This window comes from Coloeus monedula (assembly GCF_965178545.1).
Source record: "Coloeus monedula genome assembly, chromosome: 6".
NCBI classification, from domain to species: Eukaryota; Metazoa; Chordata; class Aves; order Passeriformes; family Corvidae; genus Coloeus; species Coloeus monedula.
The window spans coordinates 56,392,012-56,413,933 of record NC_138786.1 but is presented as its reverse complement, the minus strand read 5'-3'; the positions used below and the strand labels follow the sequence as shown (position 1 = coordinate 56,413,933).

The 21,922-nt window shown below is 43.0% G+C and overlaps 2 protein-coding genes across 3 annotated transcripts in view; both read right to left on the bottom strand.

Moving 5' to 3' along the window:
* Positions 1-4,623: 4,623 nt before the first annotated feature.
* Positions 4,624-6,761, bottom strand: SIVA1 (SIVA1 apoptosis inducing factor). Of its 2 annotated transcripts, none has more exons than XM_082282795.1 (4): positions 6,606-6,761; positions 6,314-6,490; positions 5,492-5,648; positions 4,624-4,762 (listed from the first exon to the last, which is right to left on the bottom strand). In XM_082282795.1, the coding sequence occupies exons 1-4, from the start codon at positions 6,721-6,723 to the stop codon at positions 4,708-4,710; spliced, it is 507 nt and encodes a 168-aa protein (XP_082138921.1). In that variant the 5' UTR covers positions 6,724-6,761; the 3' UTR covers positions 4,624-4,707. The 2 variants fall into 2 exon arrangements, with proteins under 2 accessions (XP_082138921.1, XP_082138920.1); XM_082282794.1 differs by lacking the exon at positions 4,624-4,762 and adding an exon at positions 4,811-5,027.
* A 10,766-nt stretch (positions 6,762-17,527) lies between these two features.
* Positions 17,528-21,922, bottom strand: part of ADSS1 (adenylosuccinate synthase 1) — a 28,134-nt gene continuing 23,739 nt past the window's right edge. The window contains exon 13 of the mRNA XM_082283586.1: positions 17,528-20,904. Within this exon, the coding sequence (XP_082139712.1) occupies positions 20,852-20,904 (53 nt within the window). The 3' untranslated portion in view covers positions 17,528-20,851. The remainder of the gene's footprint in view (positions 20,905-21,922) is intronic.

Genomic DNA, 21,922 nt, shown 5'->3' with positions numbered 1-21,922 from the left:
TGAAAAAAAGAAGTTATGTATATATGTGTGTGTGTTAGCTATTAAAATATACAAAGTGTGTGATCACTTTCACACTATTGCAATTATAATAATGTAAAATAAAAAGTAATTTAGAATAATTTTCTTCCAATTTTCTATCCACAAGAAGTATTTGTCTTTAAATTACATAGCTCCTACTTATTTTTTAAAGAATCATTAACATTTTCTGAGGCCTCTTGGCTACTTTTAATAGGTTAACCAATTTGCCTTACTAAAAACAATGTTCAAAGCTTTGCTACCTTCCCCTTCTCAGTAATGAAAAGCCCCAAAGAAAGTGGAGGAAAGAGCACTGGGCAACTCAACACGGGGTAGAGGTGCTGTTTCTCAGCCTTACCTGTCCTCATTTAAAAGCCTGCTGGGACAAAGATGCTCTCTGGGAAGAGCCCCCCAGCACCCCTCTCCTTTTCCAAGCTGCCACACCCAAGGTTGTGCTGCAAAGTTGGGCTCTGGAGTCCCTGTGCTGCTGCAGCAGTTTTGCTCTGCACGTAGCTGAGTGCTGCTGTTGGGTGGGTTGAGGTTTTCCTCCCTCTGCTTGGACAACTCCACACATTCCTGCAGTAGGCTGGGATCTCAGCTTAGCCTGACAATTGATAGTAAATCACTGCAAGGAACAGAGGACAAAGTTTGACAGACACGGAACAAACTGTGGAGATACTCTGTCACACTCTATCCCAACTGGAGCTTCTCCAAGCACAGAGGGCTTCATGTCCAGGTCGTCAGCACGCCTGGAATCCAGATGAAAGGTAAAGGCAGGACAAACAGCTTTTAGTTGCAGGATTTGCCATGATGAAACAGTATTACACCTAACCAAAAGTTACAATGCAGCAGGAGATGCAAGTTTGTACACATACTCCATCTGTGGGAGCTTAATGACAGGTAAGTTTTGCTGGGATTCAAATTTTTAATCCAGTTTGATCCTGTCAAAACCCAAGGCCATCACACAATGACTAGTAGGGAGCATGGTGAAAGAGAAGTATTTATTCCTTGCACAGTGCTGGCATTTGCTGCTGTCTAATCAATCCACCCAGAGGCCAGTTGGGTGTTTTGAAAAGAACCAGGCCTAACAAAACTGGGGACAAAGATACTGTTTCCATTTCTACTTCTTGGCTGCACCCCTTCAAAGAAAGATTCAGAAGATTTAAGCCCTTTGCAGACACTTCTGAGTGTCACAGCTGATGGCAGCAAACATAGCACAGAAGCAAAGCATAAAAGTCTTACCCATATTCATAAGGAAAAAAAAGGACATTGTCTTTCACTCTCACCTGCATAATTTGGGGTTTATGCCCTGTCCTGAGGTAAAATACAACTGCACCTAGTTATCACCTGTTCAGAAAGGAATACCAAAAAAAGTCTATGAATTGGCTACAGGTCAGGGCCCAAATGTGTAGGACACTAAAACAAAAGGAGAAGAGGATGAGGTGCTGGCTATATTAAACAAAAGACACATCAATCACAGAATGGAGAGCTAACATTTATTTATTTTTATTTTTCATGTTGTCTGGATCACCTGTAGAATGGCTCACTTTCCTCTTGGGAAAAAAGCAAGACTTCTGGCCTGAACTGCAAAATATTTGGGAATTACTATGTGCACAGGACAAATGCTACTGAAGGAGACTACTCAAGTGTATTTGTTCTTTCCACTGAGCTTTTTACAATGTTGTGGGTTTGTTCTAACACACTGTGGAGATACTGGAGACTACTGTAGACATTTACCACTTTAGACTGTCCTTAAATATCTGGTGTCTTTGAAACCACACATTTCTAGAATTTACTCACATATTAGTCTTAAAAGAAATTGTTTTATCCTGATCAGATCTGCTGACTTCTTTTTAGACATAAAGGTCTGCTCTTTGAGACATATGTCACCAGTAATGATATACAGGCCTCAGAAGTTTCTCATCCATCTGTAAAATCATTACTGCAGGATATTTTTACCCACCAATATGCTGGCTCCTCAGGGAATCTCCTTCCCTTGGAACGGCAGGCAAACTTTGATTTTTGACACTTTGCACTGAGCAGGAGGGGAAGAACATACAATAACAACAAAAAAGGAGAGTATTAAACCCAATTTTCTGCTCAGTTAATAAACCAGACAATTTCTCTGGCTCTCCTTTACAGTCCTAGGGGTACCCTATGTGTTGTATTGCAACTCTATTACAGCTCAACAATCAGTGGCAACAGACAAGCCCTTGTGAGTAGGAGTTAATTAGGCAAAGAGAAAAATCTTTGTACCTCTCACCCAAAGATTTTTCCCTTCACACAGGTTTGTTTTTTTTCTGTAGGCATTATAAAGATTTACAAACAGTCCCCAGTCTTACCTCCCATTGTTTATCTGAGAAATGCAGGACTAGAAAAAAAACTTTCCTGAATAATATTTGAGTCTTTTGGTAGACACAGGCAGTTTTCTCACCTTCTGAAGCCAGAGAAACAGATGTGGTAACCACTAAACCCCATTTCTTATATGTATGAAGCACCACCCCATGCAAGAGTTGGCCACACTGTTCTGTGCTCCTCCTGCCCTGCTCCTTCCAGCCTCTAACCTTCTTCCAGCCCTCCTGCTTTTCTTCTCCCAGCTCTTCATGCTGCATTGGGTATCTATCCTAATGCACAACCATCCTTCAAGCAGCAAGAGGATAACAAATAAAGAACATTAAGCCATGAAATCCGTGTCATTGTTTACAGAGGACAGCTTTCTATGAAATACAGCACTGACTAAATGAACCAAAAACCCATTTCTATCAGCTAGTTTGAAACACAAATCATTTGTAAACAACATGTCTCATCTCTCCCAGAGCCTAGAAGCAAAACATTGTTTTCAGTCTCTTACCCTCAGGAGAGAGTTAAGAAAAAGCAGACACATACTTAAAGGTTTCATTTTGAAAAAATATGCTTGACTGAAAAACACATTTGTTCACTGCTTAAAGCTTCAAATGAAACAAAGCCAAGTTTTAAAACTCTTTCCTAAAACTAACATCTAAATGCAGTAAGCCACAGGTTCTTCCCATCCACAAAACTCAGCTTTGTGGTTTAAAATGATTGCCACAGGAGCAACATTTTTATCTGCTCTGTGATACCTGACAGCTGGGAACTGCACCAGGGGTCTGCCACCATCCTGACTTCATCTATTAGAACTTTGAAAAGACAGATAATGCTGTAGAATTCCTGCACACCCTGACTAATTCTTTCACTACTCACCTGACTTGAGACTTTGTTACAGGGACGAAGATAAGAGACATTTCACAGTTGCTCAAAATGAAGACTGGAGTAAGAACCAGCGAAGTCTTCCACTTTAACTGGCTCCAAAACACGCAGAACAGGAAAACTAACCAGATCCATCAGCACATCTAGGCTGGCACAGATGGTCAGTCCAGGCTGGCACAGATGGTTGAGAGTGAAGTGACACCCCCCAGGAAACGCTAAAGGGCACAAGCGCTTTTAAAGTGTCTGCATGGTTATACAAAGTGCTACAGAGGCTAGAAAGGATGTCATCCTGCACTTCACTGTGGCTTATACACCCAAAGCCATGCCAGTGCAGCTATGAAGAACTGCTGCTCTTCAGCAACAGCCACCCCCACCCTTTGCTAGAGCATTTACCACTCTCTTTGGGTAGCTGCAGTATTCCGACATGCGAATACCCAGAATGCCTCCAAGAGAATGTCAAATAAAGGTGTCCCCACAAGGGAGAAGTCAGGCTCTCAATTTGCACTGCAAGGGCCTTTCCATCTCTTCAAACAGAAATGGCTAAAGTGGAGCAAAACAGGTAAAACAAGGTTACTCCACCCAAAACATACTAATCACAGTTGAGAAGGCTGGGAAGCATGAGAGGCAGGCTTTGCTTCAGGAATTCAAGGCAAAGAATTTGAGAAACAGACCATTAGCTGTGCCACAAGGATTTCATTTTTTGTGTGTGTCAAATCTATTCCTTTTATCCTACAGTCTGAAATCAGCCACTCAAATCAGCATTTTCCTGAGGCAAAGGCCACCATAGTTTTCTCTTAGGCATAGTTGGTTTGCCAGATGAAAAGTCTTTTTTTTATGAAACATAGCAAAATCAGTAAAAGAAAACTACTTAGAGGGGCTGTTCAGTAGCACTTTACTTCACTCCTACAGCACAAACAATACTAAGCCTCTGCAGTGATTTGAAAGGAAAATGAGGAGTGAGCTGGTTTATGGAGAGGCACCCCTGAGCATCAACCATTTTCAGACCACTTTGTGAGCTATTTCTGAGTGGGTATTCAGGACAACATAAAGTTTATGGTACAGATGATCAACTCATTCAGGTAAGTTGCTTTCCAAGAAAGACCTTTCAGTGGAGGTACTGGAACATTAACTATTGAGAAAAGCTTTTCTACTCCAACCCTGGTGTGCTATTGCTCTTTCTATCAAAGTTACCATAGAAAGATTAAAACCATTCAAGTTGTCAGTAAGCACAAATTGTGATAGCTTAAAAAAAACTTAACCAGAATTAGCACATTGTTTTATTTGGAAAAGCCTTCATGCCCGGCTGGTTTTCCTAGTTAGCTCACAAAGAAAATGTTGTGTGTGTCCAGAATGGATTCACACTCACCTGAAAGCACAGAAGGAGCAACTGATTTCTATTCTGATCCCACAAAAGTGTGTCCTAACATGACCAACATGTGGAGAGAATATTCTGAATCCTGTATCACATCAGGAACACCAGGTAAGAGCACAGAGTGGTCCCTTCCAGACAGGCATATCACAGCTAGGGAAAAGGAGAAAGCTGACTCAAAATAATCTAAAAAGCTTTAAAATATAAATGTTTATTTAGCTACAATATTTAAAAGTCCAGTATAAAGATATAAAACATAGAAATTCCATAACTAATTCACATGCTAAAAGGATTAGCTGTAAGGAGAAGACTTCATGAAATTCATGGACGTTTTAGCCACAAGGGTTATTTCATCAAGTTTCAGACTTGAAATATTGAACAACCATTGCAGAGAACTTGCTCTCCCACAACACCATAACTAGGAAAAAAAAAACAAAAGCAGAAGAAACAAAGTCAATGTGCCTACTGTTTCTGGAACATAACAATGGCATACTCTTCCATTATCAACTGCAACCATGGGACTCCCACACAGCACACTCAGCATTTCTTTGTGTCACAGAATTGTTAACTATGAGGGCAAAAAATTAAGATTATTCCTAGGGAGTGCATGCATTCAGCACTGACCAGCATGCTATACTGCTGGTGGGAAAGCAGGAGAAATTTTTGTCTCCTACAGCATTTAAATACGAAGCTAAACTAGACTTGCACTAAGGTTGATAAGACTGCTTCACACAGGCATCTCGGTTCACATGTTTCAGTTTCACTGCTGCTAAAGCATGGGAAGAGTTTAAGTTCTTTACATGCATGAGCTAGATATCTGCTGCATCCAGCTTTTAGGGTACGTGCAATTAAAATAAGCTTCAAAACTCGAAAAGCACTTACTCAACAGTGGAGCACAAGGAGCAGGTAACCGTGTTACAGCAGCTGCAGAGCCTGCTGCAGCTCTGGCAGACGAACCGGTCACACTGCGCACACGCGTCCTTCACATCGGCCGTCCTCACACACGACGAGCAGGCTCTGGACGCTCCCACGGGCGGAACTGCTCGGCAAAGACACGGTAAAGAATGGATGAGCTTTACAGCGAGGCAGAGAAAGCAGCTGGGAGTCGCAGGAGCTGCGGAGCGCGGCGCGTCCGCGCACAGCTACAGGCGGCAGCACTTCGCAGGACGCTCGGGCAGGCAAGGGGACAGGGAGCAGCGCCTCTTGGAACTGTCTTGGTTCTTTCTCTGCTCAGCAGCAAGAGGCTAAGGGATTTTAAAGCAGAACATACACGCGGCAGTTCGGAAATCCGTCGGCTCAAATCTAACACTTCCTTTAAGTAAAGTCAATAAAGAAGAACTACACAGCACACAACTACTCATGGTAGTACAGACCGCCTTGTGAGGGAAAGCCAAGGGGAAGCACTGGTCTCTGTGGTGACCAGGGACAGGAACCGAGGGAATGGCCTGAAGTTGTGTCAGGGGAGGTTTAGGCTGGATATTAGGAAAAGGTTCTTCACCCGGAGGGTAGTCGGGCACTGCAACAGGCTCCCCAGGGAAGTGCTCACGGCCCCAACCCTGCCAGAGCTTAAGAATCGTTCCGACAACGCTCTCAGGCTCATGGTGGAAACGTCGTGGGTGTCCTGGGCGGGACAGGAGTTACCCTTCCATGGGTCCCTTCCAGCTCGGGGTTTGCGCGGTTCCGTGACACACCTCGGACACTCACCCCTGTCCGCGGGCCGCCGCTGCAGTTTCCCGTCGTGGCCGATGAGGAGCTGCCCGCTCCAGCCGGGCCCCTCGCCCTGCGCCTCCCCGGCCGGCCCCGGCTCTGCCGGGCGGGCAGCGGCCGCCGCGCCCTCCATGTACGCCTGGGCACCCCTGAAGAGCAGCCGCCGGGTCCTCTCTGCGGCGGGAGAGGAGAGCAGAGTGAGGGGCGGGCTCCCCATGGCCGCGGGCCGGCGGCCACATCCCCCGGCGGGGCGGCCGGCCCGGCGCTCCCCCCTCCGCCCCCCGCTCACCGAACACCTCCCGCCGGTAGTCCTCGCCCCGCACGCCGCGGCTCAGCTCCCGCAGCCCCACGCGGGTCTTCAGCTGGAGCGGGGCCGCGTCCCCGAAGGGGCAAGAGCGCTTCGGCATGGCCGGGCCGCCCCGCCCCGCGCCGCGTCACGGTCGCGCCACCGCCTCCCTCACATCCCGGCCCGGGCGCTCGGGAACGGCGGCCTCTCCGCTCTTTCCGCAGGGAAGCGAAAGCTTCCTTTACAGAGGAAAATTTCTCTTCCCGCCCCGTCCCGAGCGCCGGGCGGGGTTGGCAGAGGCGCCGGCCCGGCCCCGCCGCCCCGCCCGATGCCACCGCCCCGCAGGCGTCACCTCCGTGCGCCCGGAGCGGCGAGCGTGGAGCCGGCGGGGCAAGGCGAAACCAGCTCTGGGACTCGGGTTTGTCAATAAACCCGGAATCACGGAATCTGCTGAGTTGGAAAGGATCCACGAGGATCCTGCACAGGACACTCCAAAACTCGCACCATGTGCCTGAGAGCATTGTCCAAACACTCCTCGAACTCTGTCAGGGTTGGGGGTGTGACCGCTTCCCTGGGGAGGCTGTTCCGGAGCCCGACCACCCTCTGGGTGAAGAACCTTTTCCTAAACCTCCCCTGACACAGCTTCTGCCCATTCCCTCACGTCCTGTCGCTGGTCCCCACAGAGAAGAGATGAGTGTCTGCCCCTCCTCTGCCCCTCATGAGGAAGTTGGAGCCGCAGAGCTTTCCCCTCAGTCTCCTCCAGGCTATCAGACCAAGTGACCTCAGCTACTCCCCATATGTCTTCCCCACCAGACCCTTCACCACCCTCGTGGCCCTCCTTTGGAAGCTGTCTCAGAGCTTTATGTCTTTCTTATTTTGTGGCACCCAAAACTGCCCCAAGCACAGGTGAGGCTGCCCCAGTGCAGAGCAGAGCGGGACAATCCCCTCCCTTGCCCAGCTGGCGATGCTGTACCTGATGCACCCCAGGCCACCACTGGCCCTCTTGGCTGCCAGGGCACTGCTGACTCATGTTCAACTTGCCATCGACCAGGACCCCCAGGTCCCTTTCCCAGCTCCCCTGTCTGTCTCTACATCCAGGTTTGCCCCGCTCCAGGGGCAGAAAGCGGCACTTTTCAAACTTCATACAATCGGTGATTGCCCAACCCTCTAATTTGTCGAGGTCTCTCTGCAAGGCCTCTGCCTTCCAGGGAAGGAACAGCTCCTCTCAATTTTGTTTTATCTGTAGACTTACTTAGCATCCTTTCCAGTCCTGCATCCAAATCATTCATGAACCCTCTTTTCCCTTCCTGCAGGGCCCTGCATTATGCTGGGCTCACAGAGCTCTTTGTGCAGCCTAAACCCCCTGCCCAGGTTTGGGCTGTCTGAATGCTGTGGAACCAAAAGAAATGTGCACAGGCACAAGAATTCACTTTTTAAAACCACCGAAGAGGCTGGAGAACCCCTGTCTGGCCAGGGGGCTCTGGTGGGCTCCTCAGCACCAGCCAACATCAGGAGTGGGTTCACCACTTGCGGGCATATTAGCTTTTGGAGACTGACAGTTTCAGCTAAATCTGGAGTTCCCCGACGCCTTCTGCTGTAAAAGGGAATTACTGCAATTAATTTGGTATTTACAGGTGGGCTCTATAGCAGCCCAGGTGTGGTTTCATGGGTTAAAAGCCTCAGATGCCATTCCAAGCGGCAGCCAGTCTGGTTACTATGTATATTTTGAAAATACATTGTTTTCCTCAGGGCAAACAAGTTTAAAACTGGTGTTGCAGTTCAGGCGCTGTTTTGTGTCACTTGAAGGAGGTGATCTGTCAAGAGAGTTTTATTTCTTCCAGAGAGGTCTCTGCATTCAAAACTTTCTCTGTATGTACTGTGGGATTCTGGACAGAATCACAACCAAGTATAGGAGTGATTATTCCATGAATGAACTTACAGTCTGCTAAGAGTGAAGGACTTACTCATGGTTTCTTTGTTTTGTTCTGGTCAAAAACAAGTTATCAAGTAAAGATGTACATTTCTTCCTGAAAGAAATAAAGAAACAAACAAAGAAACAAAGAAAACCTCTAAACACCAAAAACCAAACAATAACAATCTCCCCAAAAAGTAGTGACAGAATCAGCATTTTTTCAAAGCCTTTCTTTCATTTAAAAACTCATTAAAACTTCAATGTACAATTTCAATACTAGCACAAGATTTAGAATGGCAATAATTTATATAAAAATACAATTATGCAAGATATACAACATAGATCAGTGTGTTGAAAATGGGCCACAATACCTAATGGACTAACTTTGTCTGGTTTCATTGCTCAAGTTCTTCCAAAACTATTGAGACACCAAGAGCAGTAGTACTGAGCACAGTGTCTAACTATGGCTGTAGAATCACAGGATATCCTGAGCTGGAAGGGACCCACAAGGATCATCAATCTCTTCATCCTGGCTCTGCCCAGGACAGCCCTAAAAATCACACCAGTGCCTGAGAGCACCGTCCAAACACCAAAATGATGAGAGTGAGTTGCTGAACTGCTAATAGTTTGCAGGTGCAACCACTCTGCTTTCATAGAGGTTAATGTGATTTTTTTTTTTCCTGTAGAGCTGATCAGCCCAGTCTTCTGCTCTGTGGAGTGGAAGCCATGGTTGTAACTCGCAGCGATTCCCAAAAATCCCTTCTGAGCTCCAAAATCTTACTCCTGCCACTGTCCCTTTATCTGTAAGGATTTCTGCTTTGGATTTTTCTGCACATACTTGTAAATGCATGCTTAAGGATGTTCAGCAGAGTTTTCCAACTGCATATTGAAAACTCGTGGCCTTTTCTTTCTGTCTAAGGAAGCTACTTTGTAAATATTCATTAGCTATACACTCTGATGTTCCTGAAGTTCTCTGGGGAACATTGGTTAATCAGAATGTAATTCCAGTTGGAAAGAGCCCCATAAGGATAAAGGACAGTGGATCACACATGTTTCATTAACGTGGCATGGGATAAATGTGGATAAAAGTTGTCTGAGAACTGGATGAAATATGAAGAAATAACTAAAAGCACTATTCCACTTGTGAGGAAGGAGTGCTCTGAAACACTGATCTCAAATACAAAGTAGATTTGAAAGGGACCAGCTCAGGCTGCTGGTGCTGTCACTGAAGAGTAAATTTAAGGGCACTTTCACAGAATCACAGAATATTCTGAGTTGGAAGGGAATCATAATGATCACCAAGTCCAACTTTCCCTGAGGTCTGATTACATTTGACACATTGCCACCACTACCCCACTGCAGGAATGTTCTGTTGCCACTCTCTGAGTCAGCCTCAGGTGGTGACATCTCTTAATTGCTTTGCAAGACTCACCTTCACCAACACCTGCTACTTTGCAAGCTATGAAGGCAAAAAAATTCTCTCTGCTCTGTACCAGCAGGCCTGAGCACCCTGCAGGGAGGGAATTGGTTCACCTGCCTGTCTTCTGAATTGTTACCCAGCATAATGGTTCTGAGTGTTTTATTAGTTTCAGAGCAGTGAGCCTGGAGGAGGATCCACTGGTGATTTAGAAGTAGCAGAAAGACCTGACCTGGCAAAGCTTGTTGGCACTGAGCATTCCTGAAAATAAGTGCTGGTGATTTTTCAGGTTGCTTAATGAGATTCTGAATGTGAAAAAGCAGCCCAAATACATCCCAGATCAGTGAAGGTAACTGTGAAATACCATGATTTTGGTTTATCCTTGAAAACCTTTTTGTAAAAAAAACAAAACCCAGAGAATAAAAATTACAGTATTTTTCTTGCTACTTTACTTCTCCTGTGTGAATATTACAGACAAATTGCCTGGTTGATAGCTTGGTCAGCTACGGCAAAAAGAAAAATGGTATTTCATATATATTCAGTGGTTTCCATTTCCAGTAAGCAAATTTAAGGAGCAAAATGGACTGTTGCTGTTAAGCCTGTTTTTCCTGTATTCTATTTCTACCAGTGCTTCAAGAAATTCAGGGCAGACACAGAAGAACTCTGGGTGCCCCCTATGTCTGATTTTATGAAAAACAATGAATAACCATTCCCTTTTGACTCTCTGATTAACATCCATGACTACGAAGTTGTCTCCACTTTTTATTCAAGCTGAAATACTTTTTGCACATTGAAGCACTCCTTTGCAGCATGTCCTGATCCACATCACCTGTGCCACATCCCAGTTCACGGCCTGGAAAACTGTGGGAAGTGAGGGAACCCTGGGTGCCCCAGAGCTCTGCACAGGCACCTCTCTGATACCTCACTGCTTGTGTCCCTTCTTTAGAGTACTTAGAAACACACTGAATGGGCAGAAACTTCCTCTGTTTTACCAATATCCTGTTCTTGGGATCATGCTGAGCCCTTTGTAACAACTGTCATTGCATTCCTTTTGCGCTGAGACCAGTTTAATTAAGTGTATCACATTCTGACCTGAAGTACTACAGACTCTGCCCACAAAACATGTAGATTTAGATTTTTATACTCTAACAAGCAATTACAGGTTTAAAGACTTTTTTTTGTTTCTGATCCATCTGATTCATCTGTGAGACAATTATAATAAATGTTTACCTGTCAGTCAATGCTTTCAACTACTCCAAAACATAATTAGAAATAAACAGGCAGATAAAAATCAAAGTGTAAGTCACAGGCATTGCAATTCAATACTGAAAGCTTTCTTAAAAGGGAAAGAACTTACAAGCTTGGGACATGGCAAACTGAAGAAAATTCTGCCTTCTCTTTTAGACAGGGTCAGGAAAAATACCAGGATGGATGAATTTGGCTTTGTAAATCTAAATATTTATCAGTCTTACTTCTTTCCCTCTATGCCATGTTTTGCAGGAAACTTACAGTAACAAATCAAAGTGCTCCATTTCAGAAACAGGTGGCAGATAAATAGCAATCCAGACTTCCAAAATATTTTACTTTCCCTTCAATTTCATTTATACCAAAGCCCTCCTCTCCATGGGTTCATTGTAAAAATTCCCCATTTGTTCTATTCTTTCATTACTAGGCCATTTAGAAAGATATCGAAGCACATCACATAGAGGTGGTACACTGCCTCCTACACCTCTTTAAATATGGAGTTTCCTTAATTGAATTGATATCAAATGAGTGGATATTGACCAACTTGCTAGTTCTTCTCTAATGTTTTCATGCTAAAACAGTTAAAGGAATATTCTGGAAATTCTTTCAAGTGGAAAGTATATTATAATAGCTCCTGTAGTTGGCCATGTGCCAGCATGCAGCCTGTGTTATATGGGATGGACTATCAGGATGGGCACACATCCCCTGTTAGGCCTGGGGTAAAGCACCACGCCCCATGTGCTCAGTCCCACTGCACTGTCCTTTCTCTGCTCTGCAATATGGATCTGAAGATAAAAAAACCCTCTTTGCATAAACCTGCTTTCACTGGAAGGGCTTGGGGCTGTTTTCTTTTTTCTATGTCCTTTTCTTAGTACGTCAGCCTTAACAGACAACGTGTTTACAGCTGGGCTCAGAGGGCTACACCTGGTTCAAACATTATCTGTTCACAAGGGCCTGTTGGTTTATGAGGACTTGCTAGCACAGAGTTCATGCCCACATCTTGATGAGTTGATTTGCACATCCAAAAAATATTTGATAAGCCAGTGATGTGCAGGATTAAGGGCTGGCTCTTGAGACATGTTGCTGTTAAGCCAAGGCTCTGCCATCCTGGCACCCCAGCCAGTGCTTGCTCTTAAATTAGCACAGCGTGGTTGAGTTTCAGAGGGTGTTTCTGTTCTGCCAGCCCTGAGATACACCAGTGCTGCTCAGCAGATCAGAACACCCGAGGATCTCACTCACTAGAGGGCACCCTTAAAACTATAAATTATTTTTGCTGTTACAAAGATGTTATTGTTGTGCTGATGGGGTTTACAAAAGAGCAGCTTTCCCCAGTTTTTTTTCATGGTTGCTGTTGTTCCTGGCCCTTCCATAGTGTGCTTTCATTTCTGTAACACAGTTTCCTTTCAGTTTGCTTCTTTCCAGGTTATTTAAACCTGTAGTGAAAAAAGGACTATGAGCTCTGACAGTGAGAACTGCTGTTGCTGGCCTAACGTAGTGACAAGTGTATTGTTTTCTTTCTCTGCAGGCAACGATGTTTTTGATTTAATACTAGGTGGTTGTCCTAAGAATTCTTTACATTTTTGTCCAAGCAGTGCTATCCATTATTCAGTGTGGATTTCTGTGGGAGAGGCTCTGAGAGGTAGCTTTCACTATCCCCACACAGTACAAGCATCCTCTCCCACACATGGCTTGGGAAGGGCTGGGCAAAACCTTCCTCACTCCATGTTGCAGCTGCATCCAGCCCTGCTCTTATTATCTTGTTGTGGAAGTGAACCCTTGCTTCGAGACAGCTTTATATGTTGTTCCTTTCAACATTCCCCATGTCTCCTCTCTCCATTCCCCAGAGCATCCGTTCAGATGGAATAACTCAGGGTCCATCTGCTCAGCTCAAAGGGACTGTCAGTGCAGGCTGGCCAAGAACCCAACTCTACACTCACCATGTCTAACAAACCATCCCCAGCAGCAGCCCACAAAATGTGTTTATTTTAAATATGTGTGGCTGTGTTGTCAGCCCTGCACAGAGATCTCTGTGCAGGGAACAGAAGCTGCACAGAGTCAAGGCAATTCCCTGAATGTTGCCAGGATAACATGGCACAGCTACAGGGACCATCACAAGGACTAATGTGGAAATTTCCTGAGCGCAGCCTTTGCAGAAGAAATCCATTTATGCTGGGAAGTCTTGAAGGCACTCATTCTCTGCTCTCTGCTGAGCAATTTGCATGAGTGGTGTGGTATGAGCTATAAAAGTAATGCTCAGTCCTAGGCCTACCATCCAGGGTGCCAATTAATAGAATGAGACTTTTTTGTGCTGCTGGCATGTTTCCTCTGCATGGAAATCGTCAATGCATTTTGCGTAGGGCTCAGACTTTCATCAGTACCAGCTTTAGTATTTTAATTACATAGTGTGGGGCAAATCAATCTCTAATAGACAAAATGCCTTACCCTATTTGTAATGACTTAACTAGCTAACTTCTTTTATTTCTTTCACTTGACTTCTTTTCCATGTATATTAAAATCTATAACTTATTCCATGTATTTATGCTCAGAAGCTTCTTATGCATATGCATTAATATTTTTTGATTTTTTTTTCTGCATGAGGATTTCAGAGAAGATATTGGTGCAACACAATCCTGTCCTTCTTTTCTCCTTTCCTATCTGCAAGATTTAGAAGATCTCCAGATTGTTGGTGAAGGTGTTCAGTGTAGCCTCTAATACTGATCCATTATCACTGCCTAAGCTGTAGGAAGGGCTACCTAAATATACAAATGTAGCACTGCTGCAGCTGGTTCAAATATAAAACTGTGATACTGGCATTGAATAATTGATTGAATAAGGGAGAAGAGTAGCCTGACATTCCTCCTAGCTCTTCAAAATTCACAGCCCCCAACCAGTTTGTCCCAGGCATGGGTTGTTCTTCAGGCCAGGTCCAGCACCCAGCACATGAGCCTCCTGCTTTCTTATTACAACTTCAGTTCTTCTGGCAAAGCTGGAGATGTTACTTATTCCGGTACCAATATACACAAATAGAGATCACTGAAGCCATATGATTTTTTCTGCAGAACATATATACTAACAATCAGTGGACAAAATACTCAGGGAATGGGTTTGATGTCTTAGTCCCCTTTTCTAATAATCTCCTTTAGAAGGTATAGATAGAAGCTTAATGCTGTTTCAGAATGACAAGGCAAACCTTTTGTGAACTTACTCAGTAAATGTCTACAAGCTATATTTTATCTCAGACAGACATGACTGAGGCCCCGTTGGTACAGCTACATGGACCATTCCTGAATGTGAAAGTGCATTCTGAATTCTGAAAGATCCCGGCTTCCAACGAAAGCATGAAACAGTGATAAGAGTCATTGCCAAGGTCACCACAAAGGCACAGCCTCAATGGCTGGGAGAAATGAAGCACAAGAAAATTGAAGTATGAAATCTGAACTGCACTGCCTGTTTTCAATGCTGTGGGGTGGGAACTGAGCAGCAAATCTGTGACCATGGTACTGACATACACTTGACTGTGCACTGGGAGCAAAATGAGTCTTACCTGTCTTGAAACTAGAACATCACATCATCTTGCCAATTCTCCTTTTCTTCTTCACCCCTTTACTAAGGACAGAAAACATGCATTGCAATGGATACCAGCAGACATGTAGCAGGAATCTGTGGTACTATTCATCAACATAAGTCATAGGAAGCACCTTCCCTCCCTCTTCTGGCCATTACCCCCCTCAGTACAGCCCAGCAGATCTGCTTTATTCAAGATGCAAGTGCACTGTTGGCTCATACTCATCCTGACATCTCATTTAAACCTCAGGTCGTTTTTGACCTGAGCTGCTCCTTAAGCAGGCGCTTCCCAGCGTGTACTGAGACATGGGGAACCCTGAGCCTCTTCCTGAGCTTCAGGAGCTTTCTATGGCCCAGCGCCCAGGCTTATCAATGTCTTTGCCATTTGTCAGCCACTCTGGAATTCAGAGCTCAAAGGGCAGATTTCCATTCATGGTAGAGGGTTGCACTATTTTAAGAATCTCAATGGAAACATAACTCTAATTACTGTAGGTTTGACACAGTGAGTTTCCTCTTCAGAAGCAAAGAATGCCATGAAATACCTTTTTATTATCGTGACTGGTAATACACTGTATTTCCACACTTGTCATTTTGTCAGACTCTCCAAAAGCTGACTCCAGCACCACTTGCTTTGGATCTTTTCCATTTACAGGCCAGCCAGGCCCACAAACCTCAGTGGCAAACACAATTTCCTCACATTTGAAGAATTAGGCCCAGCTAGCATGAGAAGTTTTGTCTCCTGTGGGGAAAGATGAAGGTGGATACTGCCACTTCTGCTGGAAGGGCACGTATAGTTGACTGTATTCTGCAGTCCTTAAGAAAACTTGTCTCCAGTGACTCTGCCCAGGGTATTTTAAGGATTTCAGCAGCCACCTAAACTGTTTGAAGTGCTCTGCCACTCCTCAGGCACTGTAAAGGTATCACCTGAAATCCAACACTGCTATCTGAGGCACTATTTACAGCCCTGCTATGTAAACTCTGGTGTCTGTGCTTAGCTCCTGAAAGGTAATGCCTGTCACAGGAAGGGTGTATTATCCTGAGACTGTGAAAACATTCAAACGCACATGTGTCTGGGTTTTTTTATCCCTGACAAAGACATTTTCTTGCCAAACACATTTATTTAGATAATGTTAAAATCTGTACTGTTTTCAACCACTGAAAAATGCAGCTGTTGGCCAAAATTTTTTTACCTTAATGGAAGATATAAAGTGTATGTACTTACAAAAGACCTTCTTTCCTGTTTTATTTTTACCATCTCATGGAACTGATGGGCAAATATTTAATGAACAGTGTCTGCTCCAGAAATCTACAGATGTTAAAAACACATGAAAGTATTATAGAACAACTAATTTCCTGTAAGTGTATGAGATTAAATGGCAAAATCTTGAAATCTTTCTGTAAAACGCACTCATTATCAAAGCTTGTTTGTGATGGACCAGTGATTTGGGAAAAAAAGGACCCAGTTCCCCACCTCCCTGAAGCAGGCTGTACAATCCCGCTTCTCTCATGCCATGGATCGTGTAGCACTGTGGCAGTCGAGCAGGCTCCATGCCTCAGGCATCCTCTTTGTCATTGGCAATCTGGATCTAATAAAAAGACAAAGCAAGCACTAACACACTCACTCATTAGTGACCAACAAACCCCTGGGTTACAGCTGATGGACTGCCACAAACAGGGACTTCTAAAGATAAGACGGTTGGAGCTGGATTTCTTTTCTTGCCTGATGCCTCGTTAAAAGGGTGATGTGAGCTCATCCTTTTTGCCAACATCTGACACTTTAAACCAGCTCTCTGATGAACATGAAATGTTACTGGACAGGAGGCAAAGCCACTTCCACAGGGAATAATGAGTGGGCTAGAACTTGACCCCATGTTAAGAATTACTGTCAGAGGAAAGGGGCAGGAATGTCTATTATTTCCTCCATCCCAATCATCAGACACAGCTCTCCAGCTTGGGTTTGGTTCTTTAAAATTTTTTTGTGTGTTTGTGGCTTTTTTGGGGGTTGTTTGATTTTTTGCCTTAGGCATTGCCAGCCTGACATGGATTTAGATGACACTACTTCAGATGCTTCAGCTGCCAAGCCCATTCTATGTGAAATCAGACATATGTTCATTTATATTTTTATATATAACTGATGCAAAGGAATGAAGAAATACTAATTAATTAGCAGATCAATTCTCATACAGGTCTCAGGCATTGCCCTGAGTGGTGTGTGAGGCATTGACCTGCTGTCATTTACAGGACAGGTCACTTACCTGCTGTTTCTGGCTCCTGAAACAGATGAGAAAAGGAGCGGTTTCTATGGAGGCTTCTGGAAGCCCTAACAGTACTTATCTGAAAGCCCACTCAATTTTAGAGGTGTTAATTGTTTATCTGTGACAATATCAACCTTTGCTTTCTCTCACAGTGCTGCTGATAAGGAGCTTCATGGAGTTCACATCAGTTGTTCTGAGCCAGCTTTTATTGCAAGAATTTTTGCATCAATTGGAAAATGTATTTTTCCTGCATAAAACCATTGGTCACTCAGGTGAGCTAACTAAAGATGACTAACCACGAAGCCCAGTGGTAAAGGTAGATCCACGCTCAGAGTTTGTAAATGGGAAAGGGAGACAAAGTTTGTGGAATTTGTGAAAAAAGGCCAAACACTGAAAATCTGTAGACTGAGAGGAAACATACATTCGTTCACTAATGCTGCTACTTATTTTCTAAAATTCATGAAATATTAAACCAGGTTTTTGAATGAAGTTTATTTTGTTAAAAAATAAGAGAAATAGAGACCAAGCACTGTTACTTTAAATCTGTTTTAATACATCTTCAAGGACAAAATAAACGGGTGTGGATCAAAAATCATCTGAAAAAAATCTGCATAAGGTGTAAGTATAGATTGCACATTACTATGGAAATGCTCAATTTTCTTTCCTGTTATAAAGTGCATCATGCCAGAACTGTAAGACCATATATAGCCAAATTAAAAAATTACAAAAGCTTCAAAATCCTATCCTGACTGTGTTAGGAAGCGTATATCTGACTAAGAAGGCCATATTGTAAGGGTTAGTGTCAGAAAATATCTCAAAACTTACTGTGCAGGAGTGAATCTATAATTGCTACTTAAAAGAACTATAATCTTTACTACAAATTACAGCTTTTCAGTAAACGTTTACCCTTATTCTTCCATCCAGATATCAAACAGGATGATGCATCAACCAGTTTTAGCCATTATTATTGAATTTGGCTGGGGAGAAAGAAGTACTTAAATTCATCACAGTGATTGTTATTAAATGAAATTCCAAACAATACAAAATAATATACATGGAAAACAGCCAAAATTAAAGGAAATTTACATTAAAATGTTCTTATTAAGCACTGTGTCTCTCAGTAGATTAAAGAGCTTTTTGGTAAAAGCCTGAACTTACTCACATTTAACTCAATGTCAGCACATATAAAATCTAATTGGAGTAAAACTTTCATTTAAAATATCCATGCTATGAAATGAAATGCATGATATTATTTTTATGGTAACAGAGTAAGTCATGGGATAATTGCCTATTACATCATGCTCACTGACAACATCACTGGGCTTTTTGATGAATCCTTGAACGCAAAGACGGGCCATGTGGATTTAATGGATACTTAATGGAAAAAATGGAAAATAAAAAGATTAGGTGGAAAGTAATCCTGTGAAAATTAAGCTATAAAAGCTTTTGTCTTCAATATGCCAAGTACTCAGTTTAGATTTGTTAATTTAATCCAGTTATGCAGCACACCGAGTGGCTTGTTGGTCACTGTGGACTTTGCCTATAAATCAGGCAAAGCTTAAATACAGCGGCCACCTCCCGGCACAAACGCATGGAAGAAGATGGGGCCAAGAAAAGGAACAGCTCTAGATCACTCAGACGGCAAATGTCACAAGGTTAAGCCATGTGAAAACAAAACTTAATTACTGTATCTCCAAGCATCTTTATTCTTAAAGTGTCTCATATAAATGAGGCACACTTCACAGTGCTTGTGATAATTAGCACTTTCCAAGTACCTTTCAGAAGTGCTTCACAATCATTAAGTAAGGTCAGAAATCTCACTGGTCTTTCATCACAACACCAACAAATACCATGGGGAGAGCTTCCTCCTCAGTTCAGATCAAGGACTGCAGGGCTTGACCCAGGGAACTCCAAAAGGCAGTGTTGAAGAGGTGAGGATGTATTCCTAATTGCCATTTTACAGATAGCAAAACCAGCAGCAGTGAGACTAAACAATTTGTCAAAGATGGACAAAGGAGTTAAAACAGAAGTAAAGATTCACAGCTTTGGGCTCTTTTTTTATTATTTTTTTTTTCCTAGAGAAAAAGGGTATTTGCTTGTGCATTAAGCCAGACTCTATAATGAACTGGGGCATGGAGAGACTGCACCAGAGATGGATGGTGTAAGAATTCTGCCTTACAAGCAGCAATCCGTAAAGACTTACATTTAGTGCTTTGCACTGGTACTTTTAAAAGTGTTTCTTGACACATATGGCTTTGAACATTATCTGCTATTTGATATTGAGTGAGATGAGACAAAGGGGATGAGTATGGCACAAGATCCTCCTGACAGGTATTCCTTTTTTCCCCATTTCTAATGCCAAGTGTCATCGTTTTGTACCCTTGGAGTTACCATATCAGAAAAGGGCTATTTTTACACAGTACATAATGGCATCACTGAGGATGTGATGCCATTTCCACAGCCCATGGGAATGATACAAAAATACTGCTACAGCTCTCTGAGACATATAAAACAGGAACATCTACTTGGAGAATATCGCAGTTAAGGAATAACTCCATCTCTAGAATTATCTTTTTCCTCTTTTTTATCTTTCTTATTATCTTTTTTATCTTTCCTTATTATCTTTCTCGAAAAAGGTCGGCCTTTTTTGAGAGCTCTTGATGCATAACCATTAGAAGCATTCTTCATAAATTAGAAGATCCACAAAGAACTCCAAGTACATTCTTGAAGATTCTGGGACCTCTCCACATCTTCTCCATCTCCCAACCCTGGCTGCCACATGTCATGCCCTTTTATAAATAGGCATTACATTTTGCTGAGGAAGGTCAAAATGTGTGAGGGGTGTAAATACTGCAGCAGTCATCATTGAGTCATGCATTGATTTATTCTTGGAAACCTATGAGCTGTGGAAGCGAGTGCCTTACAGAGCCACAAGTCTCAAGTTCCTCAACAGAGTACTACAGTAGAACTTGGGAAACTACAGTCACAGGACTAGCAGGAAGAAATGTCCCAGGTTCATGGAGAAAATGCAGCATGCTGTCTCAGCTCCACTCTGCTCATGTGTTTTGTACCCTGAGGAGACTCTTCCTTCCACCTTCACTCACTCCTTTCCCTACTGCATAAAAGAAAGGCTGCACACCTGACAGCCTCCAGCCTGTTAGCACACACCACAGTTCAAAGAATTATTACACAGGTCAGCTTTGTCCAGTTTGGCCCCTTTACAGATGTTATCTCCGTTACTAGGATAGGCTTTGTGATAAATACATTTTAGCTGCTCTCCATTCATTTTAGTAGGCTGTTAAAAATGTTATATAAAATTTATACATAATTGTGTTTGCTATGCTTTGTGCAGTCAAATATACCCATCTAACTTTGCTGTATTTTATAAACTGAAAATCTTTAAATTCAACCAATTTCAGTGCACAATATCTGTCCTAGTACTGCCAACCCAGATACACAGATATTTTAAGATTTGAAGGAAAAAATCCAAGCTTTGCAATTCCAAAGTTATCCAATAATTACTGGAAAAGGCTTAATATTGGTTTCAACAAGAAGAAATACTATATAGGTGTAAAGTACTTTCAAATAGCAACATGGATCAATTGAAAACAAATTATTTCCCTATTTTGTTAGGAACACTTTTTTTGACTTTTTTTGACGACGGACATCAAGGGGATTTTACACTGAATTTACTGAGAACTTAAATAAAATGTTACAATACAGAATATATGTTGTGTTTCTATTTAATTCCTAGAAGAAATTGCTTGTTTTAAATAGCATTTCCATTTAAAGAGAAAGCAGTAAGGAACCGATGAACACCAAGTTGTGCTTCTCATCACTGAAGTTCTTCTTTTGTTTAAAACAGCTGGATCATCGACTCTCTTGATTTCCCAACTCCAACCCATTTAACTAGGGAGGAAAACACATCTGTTAGAACAATTACTGAGAGTAAATACTATAATCAATGTACTGGAATAATTTTCACCTTTCATCATGCTTCACTACAGACTGACCAATTTTAGGAAGGAAGTTTCATTGTCAAAAATCTCTCTACTCCAGCTGCACTACTGGACTAAAAGTGCAGTATATTGAAGTTTGAAAGCATGAAATAATTATACCATAAACACAAAGCATTGCTGATGGAAGGCCTAATAGAAAGTCAGGAATGTTTGTTGCAGGTTTAAGTGCCATTGTTTTGAGTGACAGGATGTTTAGCTACATCCCTGCAGAGAGGAAGCCAAAGCTCTGCCAGACTCTGAAGTCTGCATGATGTGGAACAGGAGACAACGATGTCTACATACAGTAATATTTTTAGATGTAAAGCTCTAACTATAAACATTATCCAGTGTGAGCAGCCACCCCAAATTCTACACTGTAGCTGTTCCACTTCAGTTTTATTGCCCACAGTTGCTATAGAATTGATGGTAGGTAGAGGTCTCTCCTTTAGCCATCAAACCTAGCAAGGCGTCCTAACTTCACACAGAGACCCAAAGGAATACAAGTAAGGGCAGCTGTATTTACACATCCCTTGTGTGTCCTTGACCACAAACAGGCCATTCTCTGAGTTTCAGTCTCTGCTATCAGATGCTTCCTGATCCGTGACCCATACAGGAATTGCCACAGTTGTAACCAGCCTGTACTCCACTGATGTGACCTTTGAGGCGCTTTATGGAAAACAAAAGCACACGTGCCAGATTTGTAAGCTTGTTACTGTGAAAATTCCCTTGCAAACTTCACCATTCATGCCACACCTCTAGAGCTCTTGGCACCTCTAGAGCTCTAGCAGTTAGATTTGAAGAAAACTGGGTGGCTTCACCTTTGCAGATCAATGATGTTAAGATTCTCATTTTTCCAAAGAAGAAGGACTGGGCTAAACAATCTTGTACCTGTTATGCAACACATCTCCTTATATGAGCAAGAATGGAAA